Genomic DNA, 18,803 nt, shown 5'->3' with positions numbered 1-18,803 from the left:
AAGTCCTGGAAACAAACATAACTGTTAGCAGCAGCTATGCATAGCTAGCGCAAGTCAGCTTGGAAATCTGGGGAGCTGATTTGTACATCAGCAGCAGTTTTTGATGCTGTTGGCTTGTCAACAGCAGTCTTGAGGAACCTGTAATTATAAAGTTTCTTCTTCAGAGTTCTGAATAAAACCAAAGTCAAAATTTATTTCTTTGGCAAGGAAGCATAACTATTTGATGCACAAATCAGTGACATGTAACTTTAGATCTTTAGCTCCTTGGACCTTCCTCCACTTGCAAACAAAGGATTTATGTGACACACTTTGTACTCTCCAATATATCAGCACCACAGGAAGAGAATGTCTTTGTTCTATTTGTGGTGTTTTAAGGATCATGACATCACAGAGTTTCCTTCATGAACCTCCTCTTCCTGCTCTTGGAGCCAGAGTAGGTTACGATTCAAAGTATTGTTGAAGTAAAAGGTTACACTAGCCTTATGTCTTGAGTCCTTTATGTCTGGAGGTTCAGCATGGAGCCTGCACAAAGCATGGATTTTGGTTCGATAGCTTATTTACATTTTACTGAGAGACTCAGTTGGGCCAAATGCTTTCCCTGCAGAAAAACACTTTTTGCTGTGTTTCAAATTAATGTGTAGCAGTATGAAAAAGAATCATTGTTTCATAATGCACAAGCTCTGATTGTTTCTATTGCAGTACAGAAAAAAAAAAGTCAAACTGGAATAGTGTTAATACAGCGATGATTGCTGAGCTATTTCCCAAAGTGTATAAAGAGACACCAGCTGATGCTTTCGTCATAAAACTACATTATCCAGCAGGTTTAATGTTTCATCAATTTAGCAGAGGAAAATGTTTTTCTTTGCTTAAATAAACAAGCATTCCCCCCCCCCACACTGGCTTTTTCTTGAGCGTGACTGAAGCCTTCTTCTGTCTGTATAATTCTGCCCACATTCAAGGTCTGTCATTCAGTAACTAAAGCTGCACCCACAGGGGCAGACTTTGATCAATACACACAGATAGACTCAAACACGAGCTAATAAATGGAACCACATATTCACAGTCATGAACAGTCAAGCATTCAACAATGAAACCCAGACAGGAATAACAGCAGAGTTAGCATTGTGAATGCACAATAAGTTATTCACTACTGTCATGCTTACAGGTAAGCATGTGAAGAGCTTTGCAGACAGACAAGTCATGATTACACAAATGGATACAGTGCATTAAATATACAAAGCATGTGGCTGAACAGTATTATTTTGTTACATAATGAATGAGCACTTTCAAATAGTTTCACAGGATTATTTTTTTATGAGACACTCAATTGAAGACTGCTGGAATTAAAATAAGGCAATGCAGAAAAGATTTAAAGGCTTTTTATTAGAAAAACTTTTTCTTTATAAAAGCTCTATTACAAATACAAATGTAACATTTTCTTATAAATCTAAAACACTTTGAATACGAATACAAAATCTGCCACAAAAATCTGAAATATGGGCATTTTAACACACTTGTTAGTTGGAATGCATTCACAAATGAAAGAATAGAGCACAGGCTTTCAAGGACATTTTGCAATCAAAAAGGGTTTTCAGATCTTACTGTGCACTCCCACATGAGTGTCAGGGCAGGTGTGTACATGTGGTTGCTTCCCACTAATCAAATCTTTCGCTTTTAGACAGAAGAAAGAAAAAATAAATCACATTCTTACCGTTTAATATGAGAAATTTGATGTGACAAATTAAGTCCTAATGTAAAGTACTTCTCATTCAACTTGCTTGGGTGTAATTCTCAAAGTATTTGTAGTGACTTAAAGCTTTAGGACTTTAAATTTACTAACAAAAATAATTGTCGAAAACTTGTCAATTTTCAGCAAAACAATATGGCATGGTCTGTCATAAGCACATATGATAATGGAGAATTTAGGGGAAAACACTAAAATTAAGCTTTTTCTGACAAAACTGAAGATGTCTATTAAAGGGATTGGACACCAACTAATTCCAATAGCAAACAGGATAAGTGTGGCGGTAGAACGACAGGAGCCTTAACACTGAGTATTTTTCCACAAAAGGAACAGTCACCATCCTCCACCCAAAATACAGCAGGGACAACCAATTTCTAAGCTGGACTAATTAATCCAGTTGAATATGTGGAAGTTCAGTTTGTTTTGTTTTTGTTTTTTTGTTTTGGTTCAATTATATTAATACATTTTCTGTAAAATTTAATATTTTACAATAATGAAAAAAAAATGTTTGAGTATTTGATGTATTGGTACTGTGTGGGCGACTGAATTACAATTTTCCTGAGGGTAAATCCCAAAGGGATGAATAAATTTTCTATCTATCGATAAACAAACTCAACCAGGGAAAAAGCATATTAGAGAAAAAAAAACATGGATTGTTTAACAAGTGTTACTTGTAATGTTAAAAGCTTCTGTAGTCCAATTAAGACAAGACTTTAGACAGGATCTTACAAGAAACTGACAGATTAGTATTTTTATGTTCCCAATCTATGTTTTGTGTAAAGCTTTGCCCTCTGAATACCAGTTATAGCTGCTTAAGATTTCTCTAAGTGCAGCAATTAACATACATAGCATATACTCTATGAAGGGAGCAATTGGTGTTAAAGAGGATTTTACAAATTCTTTTAAACAAGTACAAAATAGTCATAATCACATTTTAAACCGACTTTCTGATCTTTTATTAGAGATGAACACAGTTAACTTGGCTAGCAATACTAAACCAGCAGCCTCCAAATGTACTCACTGAAGAAAGCAGATCTTTACCTTAGCTTTGAGATTTCCAAAAGGCTGCCAAGATTTCTTAATCCACCATTTCCCATGACAGACAGAGGTTGAAAGGCGTTCCAAAGGATTAAAGAGTGCAACATTGGTCTTTTACATTCAGCCTTCCTGTTACCTTCTGAAAGTATTACTCCATCTCACTCTGTTGCAGCCTCAATAAACTGCACACAAGTGTTGGACAGGTTTCCTTTTAGGTAGGTGCTTACATCTCCATGTCCTGACTTCATTTTTAAACACCTCACAAACTGAAAATAGCCAAACGAGTCTACTTCGCCGATAACAGGAGCTACATGAAAGAGCGTTGTTGTAACCTGGACTTGTTAGTGTTTGGGTATAGTCACCAGTCAGCGCACATCAAGCTAGAAATCAATCAAATGATTTATTTGTGCATCTCTACAATTAACTGGAGATATTTACATTTTAAAAATCGTCTTTAAAAACAGACAACTCACGAAATATAACGCACTTTGTGTGGCTCAGAATTACAGCAAACACTTGTTCTGCTAAGATGATTCATGTGTAAACCAGCAGAAAGCTCCAACAAAAGCTAAACATATTCACTACGTTAGCCAGCTTTAAGTCCACAATCCAGTTTGGCACATTAGCTTTGGGGTTTTGTTCGAGTTTGATCCACCGTTTCATTTCCTCAAACATTTATGGACCCTCCACACGGGAATGCTGTTTTACTTTAGAACTGTTTCCAAGCATTGAAATGAATCTGAGAAAACAGAAATCTTTTTTTTTTCTCCCTCCAAAAGATTCATATTCTCTGTTTTTCCTAAAATCTTCATCATCTTCTCACTTTCACTGTAGCAGCACTTCCTTCAGCAAGTCTCTGCTTGGCAGAAGAGTGCAATTCAAAGGCACCCTTGGAGCCTCCTTCCAGCAAGTTTCCTGATGGGATCTCATCAGCATTCCTGTCTCTGTTTGGTTCTTCTCAGTCAGAGTCATCATCCGATCTAGGGCCATCATCCTCTGAGGAGCTTGGGTCTCTGGTGCTGGGGTCTGAGATCATGCCATCTGAACTGTCAATCTCTAATGATGTCTCTGACAGGTAGAGGTGGATGGCCTTTGATGGGTGGCTGGGATAAAGTAGGAAAACACCAAGACCAATAAATACAAACACAGAAGCAGGATACAAATTTTTAGCATCAAACTGGGTCGGGCTGAGAAAAGTTTGGATAAAATCTGTTCACTCATCTGCATTTGTTTTGGGTCGGAATCTGTTTCTTCCTTCTCAAAGTTTTTGAAGGAATGATTTATTTTGAAGCTTCAATAAATATGATAACTAACAATATAAGCAAAAAATAAAATAAAAAATGATTTCCACAGGTGGTGGTGAGAATTAAAGCAACCCTTACAGAAAGATCTGAAAACCCAGCAAATTGGAAGAAAAACCTTAGGTCCCCAAGAAAATACAGCAAATTGTTTGAAACAGACAACCAACCAGCTATTTGAAATGCTACATAAAAAAATGACAATGTCAATTTTTTTTAAAAAAATCAGTCAATAGAAAAATTAACTGCAATTATTTGTAAATTTGTACAATATTTTAAGATGTAAAAATAGTCTGTTACCAACAAGTGCTTACAATCAGGTATAATTATTGAAAGACACACATCACAGAAATAAGAACACAGTAGCAAACAAAAACACAGTAACATGACTTCAGTAGTGATTTCTAATAGAAATAGTCAGTGGTTTTATAAGTGTTAACACCCCTGTTATAATTCCAGGTTTTAGTGTGTATGTACATAAAAGTTGAAATCATAAACCGTTGCAACAATTTTAAAACATTTGACTTTTCAATTTCAGCATTCAGTTTTCTTTGGTAGAAGTAAGTGAGCATCCACCAATCCGAACTGGGCAATATCTTTCCATTCTGCATTGGAAAAGCTCTTCAAATCTGTAAGACTCAACGGTAATCCACAACCCTCTTCAAAAACCTCCTCTGATTTTTATGTTCAAACTATAGCTAAGCCATAAAACATATTTTCTCTCATTAAGCTGTTTTGCTGACTTTAATAATGACTGTGATAAAAAAACAACAAAAAAAACACACTTCATCTTAAGCTCTCAGGTTTACTTAAAAAAATCCTTCAGACACCTGGAGATTTTTTTTAAAGATATTTTAAAAAATAAAAGAAGAAGTCTAGTGCCGTCTCCCAAAAATAAACCCCAGGTCTTGGTGCTACCACTGCCATATTTCAGTGGGTATGGTATAATAGTCAGGCCTGGTTGTTTTTCCATCAGAAACAAAGTCTTTTACTCTTTGTCCATAAAGAATACAACGTGTTGTAACATGTAAAACACAACCAGTACTAGACGATTTTCTAACCAACTCAGTTTTAATGTGAAGGTCTTGGAAGCCCTTCAGATCAATTTTCATCTTGTCTTTTTATTTATTTTCTGTCACTGGTGTGTCATTTTTCTCCATTTATTTACAGGTGGGCTTACTGTTCCATCCCATGCAAAGAAAAAACTAACCAATGCTGAGAGTGTTTTCACCCTTGTCTCCTCATAGTCTTTGTACAGTGTCTCTCTGAGAAGACTAAATACTGGAATTGAATAAAGAAAGTGGCTTGATTGCTAGTTTATGTACGTATATATGCATAGAAAATGTTGATTCATCATAATTTTTTTTTATTTGGCATTTTAACAGGGGTGTTTAGACTTTTAACATCCACTATAAGCAAACCCCAGAGGTTAGATTAGACAGTCGCCACATACCTCCACTGAAAATGATCAGAGCTTTGTGCAGGTTTTTATAAAGTGATCAAATACATTTTCACTGGAAGCTTGGAAAGTGCTCAATGTTTCTATTGTTTCTTGAAATAATACACCAAACACGTGTCATGTACTGCATTTGTACAATGGGACTTGGATTGTATTAGTAGGGAAGTAAACAACAAGAATACACCATTGTTCTACATCTTCATCATCAAAACATTTACTCTGAACAGGAAATGTGGCTGGAGGCCCATTTAGCTAAACAGTAAAAGATGAATCGATAAAACAGTTGTTTCTCTCGAGAAATGAAAGGCGCATAGTAATTCCACAGACGCTAAGCAGCAATATGGCTAAGGTTCAGCATCTAGAGCTTTCTATATAAAGGCACATTCTTCCTCACTTTCTGTCTTACAACAGCTGCCTGTTACCAGTACAAATGTGGGATCCAAAGGCAGAAGTCGCATATGGAGGAAGAAAGAGAAGCATCAAGCAAGAAAAGAGCCCAAGAGGGAGCATAGCATGCCCTGATCCCCAGAGTCTCTCACAGAGGAAGAGAGAAAGCGTGTGAATCTTCTGCTCCTCTTAGTCCCCCTCTTCATCTGCTACACTTCATTGGTCTTACCACGCAGTGGGGTCTTTCCTCTCTTTGCGGGGAACCTCTTCATCACCCTCCAGTTGCCTCTGTCTGTGTTTTCTCTTGCATCTCCTGCAGGACACGATGACTATGAGACAAAAGACCACAGCGGCGATGCCACCTCCAATGGCCAGGACCAGGTAGAGAAGTTCGTTGAAAGAAGCTGTGACAAGAAAACACACGAATGAAAAAGACATGGTGTGCAGGTGTAGAATAGAAGTGCTGCATTTGTTAACATTAAGGTCAAGCAGAAAATTAGCACCAGATGAGCCATGAATAGCAGTTTAAAAAAAAAAGATGGGATAAAACCTTGCTCTCCCTTAAAAGCATATGAGACAAGGCAGATGTAATCATTTTAGTCCCAAGTCTGAGCCAAATAATTTTATAATAATTCAAGTTACACAGCAGATTGTCTTTGTAAGTTTCTAGTATTGCAGTGGCCAGTCGCACATATTGTTTCATTTATTTTAAAGTGAATATTTTTTTTTGCCATTTACTCACCGACATCTTTATGCCTAGAGTGCATTTTTTGTAAAATTTCTGCTGCTCACCTGTTTTGACAACACGAAGACGAATCTCCCCAACTGGGCCATGAACATCAGGAGGATTTGTCACCTGGCAGGTGTAGGTGCCATTATAAATGAACTTGACCTCCCGAAGTATGATGGAGGCATCACTCCCCATGATATCACCAGCCCAAGAGATGCGCTTCTTAAAGATGCCATCGAGAGGCGGATATGGTTTTTGCTGGTAATGAAAAATCTACAAATGGGAAAAATAGTTTTAAAAAAAACAAAAAAACTTGCCATTGTGGGCTAAGAATTCATTTTATTTTAAAGAAAATTACAATGACTGCAGACTTATTAGGATGTGCTGCTTCTTATTCTCTCAAATCTCAATATGCAGACACAAAGGTACATAAAGACAGGCTCCATTGGGAGCCTTATGACTCACCACCTCCTCCTTTGGTTGGATGAGGGGGTGGTTGCACTCTGACACAGCAATGGAGGAGAGAGATTTGTTCTCTCTTTCCCCTGCTCAGACACACACATATGAACTCACCCTATCTACTCGGCCTCCTGAAAGGGGTTTGAAAGTCCAGGAAATGATGACAAGATCAGGGTTGATCTTGGCTGAACTGTCAAATGTGCATTTGAGACGAACATCTGTTCCATTGACCGCCTCAACATCTCCAGATGTGTAAACACGCATTCCGCTCACCTGCAAAACACCTGCAAAGGGGCATGTAGTGAAATGTTTACATTCAAAGCTAAATAGCATGAACAATTCAAAACAACAGATGCACCATGAATATGTTTATCGACTCTTTATGCAATGGAAAAGTGACCACATTCATGTCTACCTGCTGCAAGAAATCCACCAATTGTAAGTAAGAGCAAAGAGGGAGACTGGCACCAATTCTGCTTGACACTGGTGGCTGATGACACAAACTCCCTGGAAATGAGCTAGCACTTCTACCCACATGCATTGTCCAGAAGCAGGCACACACTATGGCCTAGAAACACATTTATTTATTGCTGATGTACCGCCTGGCAATCACACTCCCCCTCTCCTGGAGATCACAAAAAAAAGCAACTGTTTTTTGAAGCAGCCCACTGAGAAAGCAGGCTTGTGGCTATGGGGAAGTTTATATGAGGGCTGTCTGGTCAAAATCACCAGGGCTATTAATAGAAGAAGCCATATATGCTCTAAGAATAGTGGAAGGCATTTCTAGCCTTATTAAAGCCAATGCCCAGGAGAACAGTAAGCTGACCATCTGCCAAGCTGCAGCACAACTCATAGTAGTCGAGACTTGGTTTGTCATCGTCACCATCACTCTGTGTATAGAAGCTCTGCTGAACAAGGTGAATAGCACATAATGTCACAGATACTATTGTATGAATTGAAAGTAGTTTGGTTCTTTGACTTGACATACACTCTTCAACAAAATCTGAAGATTTGGGAAGAAATTACAAGTAATTATTTGTGCTGCTGGATTATAACCACGTTGTAAGAAGAGATACCTACTTCCTAAAAAGAAACACATGCAATAAAAATAGTCTGCATTTTGTTTAGGATGGTATTTAGACTCAAACGGGTTGCTCAAAAGACCATTCAACTTTGAAAGGCAAAAAATCGTCCATAAATTTGGTATTCAACATTTATTATCCAACAGCAAAGGCTTCCATTGTAACTGGCAGTACAAGAAAGTTCTACTGGATGCAGTTGTAGGAGGTACAGTGGAGGATGTTGCATTGTGATATGGGACGTATTTTCCCGCTATGGTGTAGCTTCAGGTTGTGCAGACAAGTTGAACTAGAGTTGATGATGTACAGATGTTCTAGTGAGCACCTTTGAGTCCTGGTCTGTGAATTGACGACTGGGTCTTTCAATAGGACCTTTTGCCAATGATTCCTCATTTCTCTCTCTTTGTTCACCCTGCAAGATTCTTTGTCTTAAGTACCATTGGAAATACTTCTGAATGCAAGACAAACAAGTTTTACAAAAAATGTTACATCCAGACCATCGATATGACCCAAGATCGACTCTTCCACCAGGAAAACACACACACCACCGATATATGAACATATTTCTGAAATGAACAACAAAAACAGTTGGATGTTTCATAACATTTCTGTTGCAAAATGTACTTCTAAAATAGATCTTCTGGATGTGTGTGCATAAGATTGACTAGAGGAGATTGAGAAGAAGTTCAAGAAGGATGTCTAATAATTCAAGGCACTCATTTATGTTTTTATGATGGTTTAATCTGGTGCAGAATGCCATGAGAGCTGGACTGTTCAGTCAAGACTCATTTAAGGAAAATGCATGATACCTTAGTAATTCTAGCACCTTTCCACAACTTCATTGCAAATTCTATACCTCTTCTTATGTTGTATTCTTGCAATCTTACCTTTGAATAAATGTATCCCTTCATGCACCAGAAAAACTTGTTTACTGTACTGAAATTTTGTACAGTTAATGAGAATATTGAGTCAGAAGCAAGCTCTGAAAATATCAGTAAGGGACTTAGCTTTCTTAAGCTGCATTTTCAGCTTCTTATCAGTGTTTCCTGTCGACAGGGAGGAGAGTGAGAGAGGCTCCCTCACATCATTAAAGAGACCTGCTACTCTCTCATCGCTGGGGCCATAACAGCACTCTGTCAGCCTAATGTGTTTTAAATGAGCCTGATGAAATCTGGGAGTAGGTCAAACAAGTCAGCAATAGAAAAACTGCAAGAATCCTTCCCATCCTTTAGTTAAAACACATTTGGTGTTCTGGATAAGCAGGCATCTTCTACCCCAACTTCTTTTGGCCTTTCAGCTACCTTGTTGTCAGTAAGGATGCACTGAAGTCAGTGGATTAAACTGAAAACATGGAGAATGTTCATTAAGCAGATATCATCAGTTCCAGCTCCATCAGTCCAGCCAGTAATAACTCCCTCCTTAGCTTGCATGCTAAGGAGCTGTGCACACCTGTGCTACAGTTATGTGTGTCCTAAATCCATGTTGATAAATTCAAAACACTGAGTATGGATTGAATTACTTATTTTTCATGAGATTTGAAACAGTTTTTGTTAAGGTTGACCAGAAGAAATAAATGGCAGAGGGATGGAGGATGGGCAAGACACCATTTAACTGTCCATCTCAAACAAAATATGTCAGCCCATTACAGCATTTTGTTTTATAGTGATGATTTGCAGCAGATTCAACACTTGAAGGAAATAGAGATATTTAAACATGTGCTTTTTAGATTTACATTATCAAGGTTTGTTAGAATAATAAGTAAAACATCTGAATAAGGGACTCATAATTTAAATGTCATGCAGAATTTCCATAAACAAAACCTGGGCTGCAATTTCAAAGACAATTTAAAGTGAAAGTTGAAACCTACCTAATATTTTTTGAGAGAAATAAAATTTACCCAAGTAATTTCAACTTCTAGGACATGACACTGAGGTATCTGTTCACACAATAAGTGACCAGTGTTGCCAGATAATGATGAAATAGGTGGTATTTTCCATTGACACAATAAAGAAAGTAGCACTTATGAGCTGGAAGAAAAAACATGGAAGAACAAGAACTTCACCATGTTGGTTGATGTTGAACAAAAGCCACCAGCTAGTGTAAATAACATCTTTGCAATTTGGAACCACTTAAAAGCAAATGATATAAGCAGAGTTTGGTAGTTTACCCAGCTAACTCTATTGAGTCATTTACAACAGCACATTAAGGACTGGAATCATTTCTCAGGCCATCAAAGTGGCAGAGAATACAAGTTAACATGTGAACCTGCTAGAGCCACAACACATCCTCCCATTTCAAGATAGTAAACACATTTCTACCCTAGCTAGATGGAAAAAGTCTGCCAACAGCTCCATGGTATGTCATCCAGCTGTGACTGTTATTAACTTGAACACATACACAGAGGTCTGACTAATGTCACTTTTTAGCCTAAAGTCATATGGGGCAGATTCCTCTATGATTAAATACAGGCCGTGCCCAGTGGTTTTGTAGATCTCATACTGCAGAGCATATGAACAAGCTATTGAGGTGTTTTAGAGATCGAAAATGTTTCCAGGTCATTCCAAGAAATACAAAGAAAGTGATTTATTGACTTTACGCATTGGCTGCTTCAGATACATATTTTAGGTTAAAGAAATTCCTTTTACAATGCAGAATCATAGAAGCACTGGATACAAAGAGAGGAATATTGGTCATTTAAAAATCACTTCATACTTCCATAGACCTGTGGACAATTCAATAAAGTAATTGGCATCGATATTAGTAACTTTATCCTACTTATAGTTTTTTAGTCTGAGTGTAAAATTCACAAGTATCCCAACTGATTTATAAATTACTTCTCTTGGAGGCTTAGCTTTTAGAAGAGTCTGAAAGCTAGATGGTGCTAATGCTGTGGAGAATCTCATTAAGCCTCTAAGATTGAAGCATGCCGCCAAGACTTGTTTACTCATGAGAAAATTGAATTAATCTCTGCATCGTCTGCTTCTCAGAGATCACAACCCAAAGTTAAACACATTACTTTTTACATTCTTATTAATGTTTAAAGATCAGAGGCAAGATTAGCAAAGCAATGAAGTAAAATTGAAAATTACTTCAAAGCTCATATTTATATTGTCCCTCATGTCTACCATTAGAAAGTGCACTTCCAGGCCATAGCACTTCATTTCCCAGTCCTACCTTAAGTCCATTTACAACATACAAATTGAAATTTCCACCCCTAATCTCTGAAAAAGAATACAGTACAATGCTTTCAACAACACTGTCCTTTGACTGAACTGATTGGGAATTAAGGTTAAATAGAGCTTTTCGAAGGAAAACATTTAATTAGCAGAATAATATTGCTTTCTAAGCTATGGACAGTGCCCTGGTTATTAATTTTTCCCAGTGGCAAAAAGTACAAGAACATTAATTAATCAGTCATTAGCAGGAACTAATTGGGATGTCATTACTTGAATAAGACCATAAGGATCCTAGTAATTTACTCAAAGAGAGAAGAGATGAATGGTCAAATGATTAGCTTACAATAGTATTTTTTTAATAAAAAGGAAAATAAAAGGATGGAAGGTTTGTCTGTTTGCACTTTTAGAGTGAGCTAGCATAATTATATTTGTTTTTTCTGCATATTGCCAGTGTTATTGTTGCATTTCTTGTTTGTTTTGTTTCCCTCCCCCCCCCTTTCTAATGTAGGTCACCAACTTGTTTATGACTGAACATCCTGTCTGGCCAGAGCTGAACACACCCAGCATCCAGAGGTTATTTCTGCAACTTGTTAATCTCATATTGTCCTCAGAGGTGAGAAGATCTTAGGTTAAGTCAAAAAAATTACCCATTTATTTAAAGAAAAGAGGGTTGCAAAACTAACCACCAATTAAAATAAATAATATTGTGCAACATTTTTTTTACTTTTCCAGACCAAGGAAACAAGAGTGAAATGGTTAAAGGTAAAGTTAAAAAGGACAGATAGAAGAATGAACACATGGAAGGAAGGAATTAAAGGTAGAAAGAAAGGACAAGGAAGGAAACAAGGTAGAACATATGAAAGGATGTAAGAAAGGAGGGTCAAAAGAAGAAAGGACATGAAGAACAGCAAACAGAAGGAAGAGAAGATGCAATGGACTAAGGACGGAGAGGTGGAAAAACACAAAGAAGGATTGAAGGAGGTAAGGACAAGAAGGAAGAAGGGAAGGAAATAGGAAAGGGGAAAAAAGGAAACAATTTTTCAATTGCAGTGTTAATAATTGTTTTTGTAATGGATAGGGGAAGAAGTCTGCAAGTACAAATATCTCTTTATCCACATTATCCAGACAAGGAAAATACATCAAATTCCATACTTTTTAAAAAATGTGGGACTGCATATAGGAGTCCTTTTTAAAGCAAGTTGATACTCACAGTGACTGAATTTTATGAAAGTAGCTAAGATTAGCATCTCAAATACAAACACTAACTTTCTCGGAAAGTGTATGTTTGTATATTTGTGCATTTTTGTCTTGCAACTGCAGATTTTTAGAGTCAAAAACAGCAGCAGGAATACTTTGAAAAGGTCAAAGTACATCTTTCCTCAGTGTGTGTAACTCAGGATGCTCATTGCTGACACACACACACACACACACACACACACAGCCTCCACAGAACATACTGCTGGACTTGGCATTACTCCATATTTTCTATCAATACAGTCAATATATTACATTACAATGAACATGCTGAACCATTAACATACTTTATTCCACCTGTCAACACTACTTGGTGCTAGCTGCTCCACTTCACTGTTCTGTCTGGGGCCAAAGGGGTAAATACTTTGATACACTGTGAAATAATAAGCAAGGTTCACTCAAGTGTGATTAGATTTGCTTGGCTGTGATCCCATTACTGTAAAGAAAAGCTTTCTGAAGAAGAAGAATGAATATTAAATAGTATTTCACTCATTAATGGGCTTAATTAAGAGGAAACCAGGGTTGACAAATTCTTACGCATGTAGCCAAATTGACAGATTCATGTTTCACACCGTCAGGTTGGTACGTTGCTAACAGAAAGTGTTTAGAGCACCTCAAGTTTTTTTGTTTTAGGTTCATTATGGTTCAAAAAGAATTTTTCATACATTCCTCTGTTCAGCTATCCAGAGGAATTCTGAATCATTCCCAAGACTATTGAGTCATAATGAAAATAATCTCTTTAGCAGATAGTCTCTGTAGAATATGCCTTAAGATTTCTCTAGGAAGGCCCCCAGACAGCATACATACAGCAAAATTATCACAACTGGCGCTATACGAAGCAGTGGAGTAGATATATGACCCAAGCCAAAATCTGGGCCAAAATTATTTCCTCAATGGTAAGATCAGGATTGGCCTTCTGTGGTGCATTTGATAAGCTTACAATACATACAGCACATAGAAAACCAAACAGGAATGCTGGATATGAAGTTGTATTAATCTACTTATAGTCTAAATAGAGGAGTTGGTAGCTTACCCTATTGAGGAAAGAAAGAAAGTAAAGTATAAAAGTTCATTAGACTGCAACAAGTGCAGCACACTGCACACAGCCCTGCTTCAATCCTACAAATCTCACATCCCAGATGGCTTGCACTTGACTCACCCTGCTGTAACAAGCAACAAAATGGAGCTGGAAGATGTTAAACAAAACCTGCAAAAGGGAGAAATTACATTGCTTACTCAAATTATGGTCTAAAAACAAAAAACAGTAAAATTTTAATTAAAATATATCAAGTTTACTCTGGGCTCTGGTCTCTAATTGAAGTTAATTAGTCGGGTTGGATCGGGCTCAGGGCGGGTCGGGTTGGACTTTTTTAAGTCTGATGTAAATACTACAAAAACAGAGTGGCTGTGACTCATTGAGCAGAGTTCCCTTTTCCATCTCTAGGAATGAATCCAGCTGCAGACAAAGATCGTTTCATGAGTGAGGAAAGGGTGGAATAAAACTTTCCCTTCTAGTTCATAATTTTCTTACACCAGTGCAGTATCTGCATTACAGCAGCCTGTCAGTCTCCCACCAGCGCTTCCTCCACCCTAGATATTTGAATTTCTTTTCTTGTAGAAGCAGCCAACTCACCCTAGAGGTGACAGCCCATAATAACCTCAGATTTGAAGGTGTCAACCTTCATCCCAGTTGTTTCATACTCTGTTGTAAAATGTCCCAGTGCCTCCAGGAGGTTGATTTAGGCCAGCAGCACTGCATCTGCAAAAGGAGCATTTAAGCTTGAAGTCTTAAATGGTAAAGTCTGAACTGACATTTTCCTGGCTGCATTTAGAAATTCTGTCCATGAAAGTTACAACTAGAATCAGTGACAAAGGGCAACCCTGGCAGCATTCAGAACAGTCTGAAAACAAGTTTGACATTTATAATAGCAATGCAAACCAAACTTTTCTCCCATTTGGTTTTCATACCTTTAAAACAAAAATAACAGTGAATAAACATTTGTGCCTCTGACAGATTCTCTGAGACAAAGGCACATCCTCTTCTAAGTTACAGAAGCAGCCATGCCTTGGTAGTGACATTTAGGAGGGCTTTAAAGAGGATCATTTAGTTTTACCTAAACTTTCTGTCTCCAGGAACCTTATGTCTTCTCTCTCTTGCAGCTTGAGTAATAAACAATTTTATCAATGCTTTAAATGTCCACAGTTTATTTTATATACTTAGCATCCTCCTGAACATTGAATTTACAATTCTACAATTCTGGTTTTTATAGATGCTTCTTATTTCACCACAGATGGTGCATTCTCCTTGAGTCTTGCAAAGGTTTGTCTCACTTGACCCTTTGTTGCACTTTGTCATGTCAAAATCACAAATCATATTGTAATTCACAGGAATTTTTTGTGATAGACCAAGACAAAGAGTAGAATTGTGAATTGAATGGAAATAAAAATTAGGATTAAGAACTTGAGAAGATTGTGATTTGAATTCAGCCCACCTGAATCAAATTTAGCAAAATCATGTTTTTTGCAGGATGTCTCTGCAAGTCTTGCACTGAAATATTTCTCCATTAAAATAAGTAAATAGGCCAAGCTTAGTCAGTTTGGGTGGATGGTCGTCTAAGCAGCACATTTCTCAATTAGATTTAGAGATGAACTTTGACATTCTAAAATGAATATGCTTGAACTGAACTATCCCATCAGTGTTATGATGACTGATCTACATGATGTTTGTTCATTAATGCTCTCTAAGCAACCACTTACCCTGCAACAGAACAGCTGAATTTATGCTGAGATCAAAACAGTCTTTTTTTTTTTTTTACTAATTAGGTAAATTCTAAAGGTCACTTGTTGTACCATATTTTATTTTCAGGTTGATTACCATCAACCTGTCCAGGGACTGCAAATGCAAGTGGAAATTAGTATTTTTTGCTACAAACTGGTACCATGCATCTTTTCTTTGAAAAGGTCAATGAAATGCTGTACATTATCTCTGTGTAAAATAAAGAAAGGTCCAGGTCTAAAAGTCTAAATAAGAACTTGAAAATCATGCAACATTTTCTGTTAAATTCAGATTTAATTATTATTGACTTTCTACTGTAAAATTAAATCCCATTATAATACATCAGCATTCATGTTTGCAATGTGAAAAAAGGCAGTATATCTTTTAAATGTTTAGGCAAACTAGTTAGAAAACACTAAGATTTATCCTGTATTGACATAAACCAGGCAACCTGCTCTTGTGTGTGACTGGCAGTCATTTACAAAGAAGTATTCCACACTCCAGCTTAGGTTAAACAGCTTACACAAGCAGTGTTCAGCCAGAGCTGAAAATCATCTTTCTTCAAGACTTCAAGAAAGGGGAGGACACATAATGACAGCAAGTGAAACGAAGGACCTGGAAAAACGTACTGAATCAGAAAATCAGTCCCATTATATTACCCCCCAAATGGCCTGTTTTTGTGCATTTCCTCTCATAATCAGAAACAACAGGACCATGGGAGGAAAACCAGCCTCTTTTGCTGCCACATTTTAAGACGGAACAAAACACGCATAGAGCCGAGTCTCTTACAAAGAGCCTGTTCTGCTCTTTGTGAGAAGTTTCACAAGGCCAGTTTTGGTTCTTTCTGTCTTTGTACAAGGCTTGCCTTTCACGAGGGGCTGGGAAAAGCCGGTTCAGGTAACATGTTTTCAGAATCCAGAGCCTAGGGAGTGGGTCAGTGTTGAGTGGTGTAATGGAAGGGAACCCCTGAGATGGACACAGTGCTGAAATAAACATTGTGATATAGAGATGGGAAAAGGTGGGAAGAAGTACAGCAATACAGCATTGCTGCATTACTGTGCATGGTAATGCAATGTTTGCTAGCTAGAAATATGAAAACCATATAGTGGACTCCAGCCTATGTGTGGATTCACCAATTCACAATTTTTTCTCTGAAACGTAATTTCAAATTATTGATGGAAAATTCACCCATTTGCAGAGCTATCTGCTAGAGCATATAGCAGATAGTTATGTAAAGTGTCCCAGTGCCTGCAGGAGGTTGATGTATGCCAGCATCAACCTGGCCTACATCAACTGAAAGTAGTCAGCTGACCAGAAATCAATCTCTCTTTCGAACTACTTCAACCATGCATTCTCTTTACACAGAGGGGAAACAAATGCAGCATGGGAAGTAAAAATATTTAGTCAAAATGCTACTTGAAACACTATTAGCTGGCATTTGCAAATTTGCATAGTTAGCCAACTTTAACTCTGACCTTTAATTTCATTAGAAAAAAAATCAGTAAGAAATCAGCTTTTTGGACAATATTACAAATTTGTACCAACAATTCCTAAAAAAAATATTTCTAAGATTTTTTTTTAAATCTCTACTTTTTCATGTTGATCATACATGTATGACAGTTCAATAAGTAATTTTTTATGTTTTTACTAATTTTACATATACACTTAATGTCTATATGCTGTGAGCATGGGGGAAAAAAATTCTTGTTTATGCACTCAATCTTGGCCAATAACTGATTCTGAGACTTCCTGTTCCCCGCGGGCAAGGGAAAATATCACGTGGCAGAGGCCGTGTCTTGCAAAAGAACAGAATGGGATATCTAGCTATGGCAGATGCTTTTTATTCTTTATATGTATGAAAATTATTTTTAAGACAGCTACAAGGTTGAACTTATCTGTGATTAAAAAATGCTTAAAACTGGAACAGGGACAAAAAAAAGTCAAACTGCATTAAGGCATGAAAGAGGAAAAGCTTTATTTGGTCCCATCACAATAAATTTGTAGACTTTATAAAATTTAACAGGAACTATAACTAAGATTGGACTTTTAGGTTCAAGTATCTGGTTTGAATCAAAGTATACACGTGTGGAAAAGTACCTCATGAGCACTGTACAAGTATCTGATGAAGTGGGCTTGTTTTTACTTCAATTGGCCAGGGAACCTTATTAATGTGCCTGATATGATGAACTCAAATGCCAGAAGATTGAAATGAAAACTGGTCATCACTAGCTCTTTCAGCAGTATGATGAGCCAAAGATTTAGCCAAAGATATTTTGCTAAATCAAGACAAAATTTTATAGAAAACATGTACTGAGCTGAAGAGAACAGAGATGAAAACAAACTGGAGCAAATAGTCAAAGATCCTTATCTGTTTATTCTTATGAAATATTAAGTGCATAAAGGGTTGTTCAAAGTATTACAGAGGTGCCAATATTTGTGAGATGCGTGAATTAATGTAAAAACTACATTTAACATTTTTTTCTCCCACTGAAAAAATAAGATAAAATAAAAAATCACTCAAATCAAAAATTGGGTTTTGAACATTTCTCAGGGTGAGAATTTGCTGCGCCAGTTAAAAACAAATGTATTTCTTTTCACACATCTTTACTGGTGGAGCAAAGACATGTGGAGGATGCTCCATTTAGAAAATATCCTACAAACAAGATTCTGCTATGCCAAAACATTTTTTTTTCACACAAAAAAATAAATAAATAAACAAATTAAAATACACGCATGTGTTTTTAAACATCCCTAATTTTCTTTCTTCCTGTGCAAGATTAAAACTGAGAATCTGTCTCTAGCAATCTTGTTCAAAGCTCAAAAACAACCAAAAGCAAAAGAAAGCTTTTAAAAATGCTTTCTATAAGATAATGGACAGAAATCTTTCCACCTCCACTTTCTTTAAAGACAAAAGTGGAGAAACACGTCGGACTAATGTGTCCGACTGCAGTCTAAAGGTCACTTGACCAAAAATCAATCTCTTTGAACTCTCTCCTCCTTTCTTTCTTTCACTCTCCTCCTACTTCCTCCAGCCCAATTGTAATTCATCAGGCGACAGTGTCCAGAGCAAACGTGAAGTGAGTGAATGAGGATAAGTATTTAATCCATCAAACTCCTTTCACTCCCACCAAGCAGCTGACTCGACAATTTCTCCCTGGGATTAGATACTCTTGTGAGAGGTATAGAAGGAGGAGGTGTAAGCTTCAATCCAGCTCAGCCCACAAGCTGCTGGTACACAAACAATCCAACTACAAAAAGGCTATCTTATAATTTAACATATTTACTACATAGACAGATGTCCCTTGTGCAACAGTGGTGTGAGTCAGAATGGATCCAGTCCCACTGTGGTTTTCCCCCTCTGCTCCAGAGCTGATGATGGAGTAGGCAAATGACAGAATACACA

At 37.2% G+C, this 18,803-nt stretch overlaps 1 protein-coding gene across 2 annotated transcripts in view; it reads right to left on the bottom strand.

Annotated features, from left to right (window-relative positions):
• Positions 1–18,803, bottom strand: part of LOC114161916 (myelin protein zero-like protein 2) — a 29,237-nt gene that overhangs the window by 1,823 nt on the left and 8,611 nt on the right. The window contains exons 2-5 of one of the 2 annotated variants that reach the window (XM_028045579.1): positions 7,230–7,399; positions 6,719–6,929; positions 6,156–6,330; positions 1,364–3,885 (exon numbers count right to left, since the gene is read on the bottom strand). In XM_028045579.1, the coding sequence (XP_027901380.1) occupies positions 3,741–3,885; positions 6,156–6,330; positions 6,719–6,929; positions 7,230–7,399 (701 nt within the window). In that variant the 3' untranslated portion in view covers positions 1,364–3,740. Of the gene's footprint in view, positions 1–1,363; positions 3,886–6,155; positions 6,331–6,718; positions 6,930–7,229; positions 7,400–18,803 lie in introns of those variants that run through there. The other variant, XM_028045580.1, reaches the window with a different exon arrangement.

The sequence above is a fragment of the Xiphophorus couchianus genome, chromosome 18 (assembly GCF_001444195.1).
Source record: "Xiphophorus couchianus chromosome 18, X_couchianus-1.0, whole genome shotgun sequence".
NCBI classification, from domain to species: domain Eukaryota; kingdom Metazoa; phylum Chordata; class Actinopteri; order Cyprinodontiformes; family Poeciliidae; genus Xiphophorus; species Xiphophorus couchianus.
This window is presented reverse-complemented; position numbering and strand designations above follow the sequence as displayed.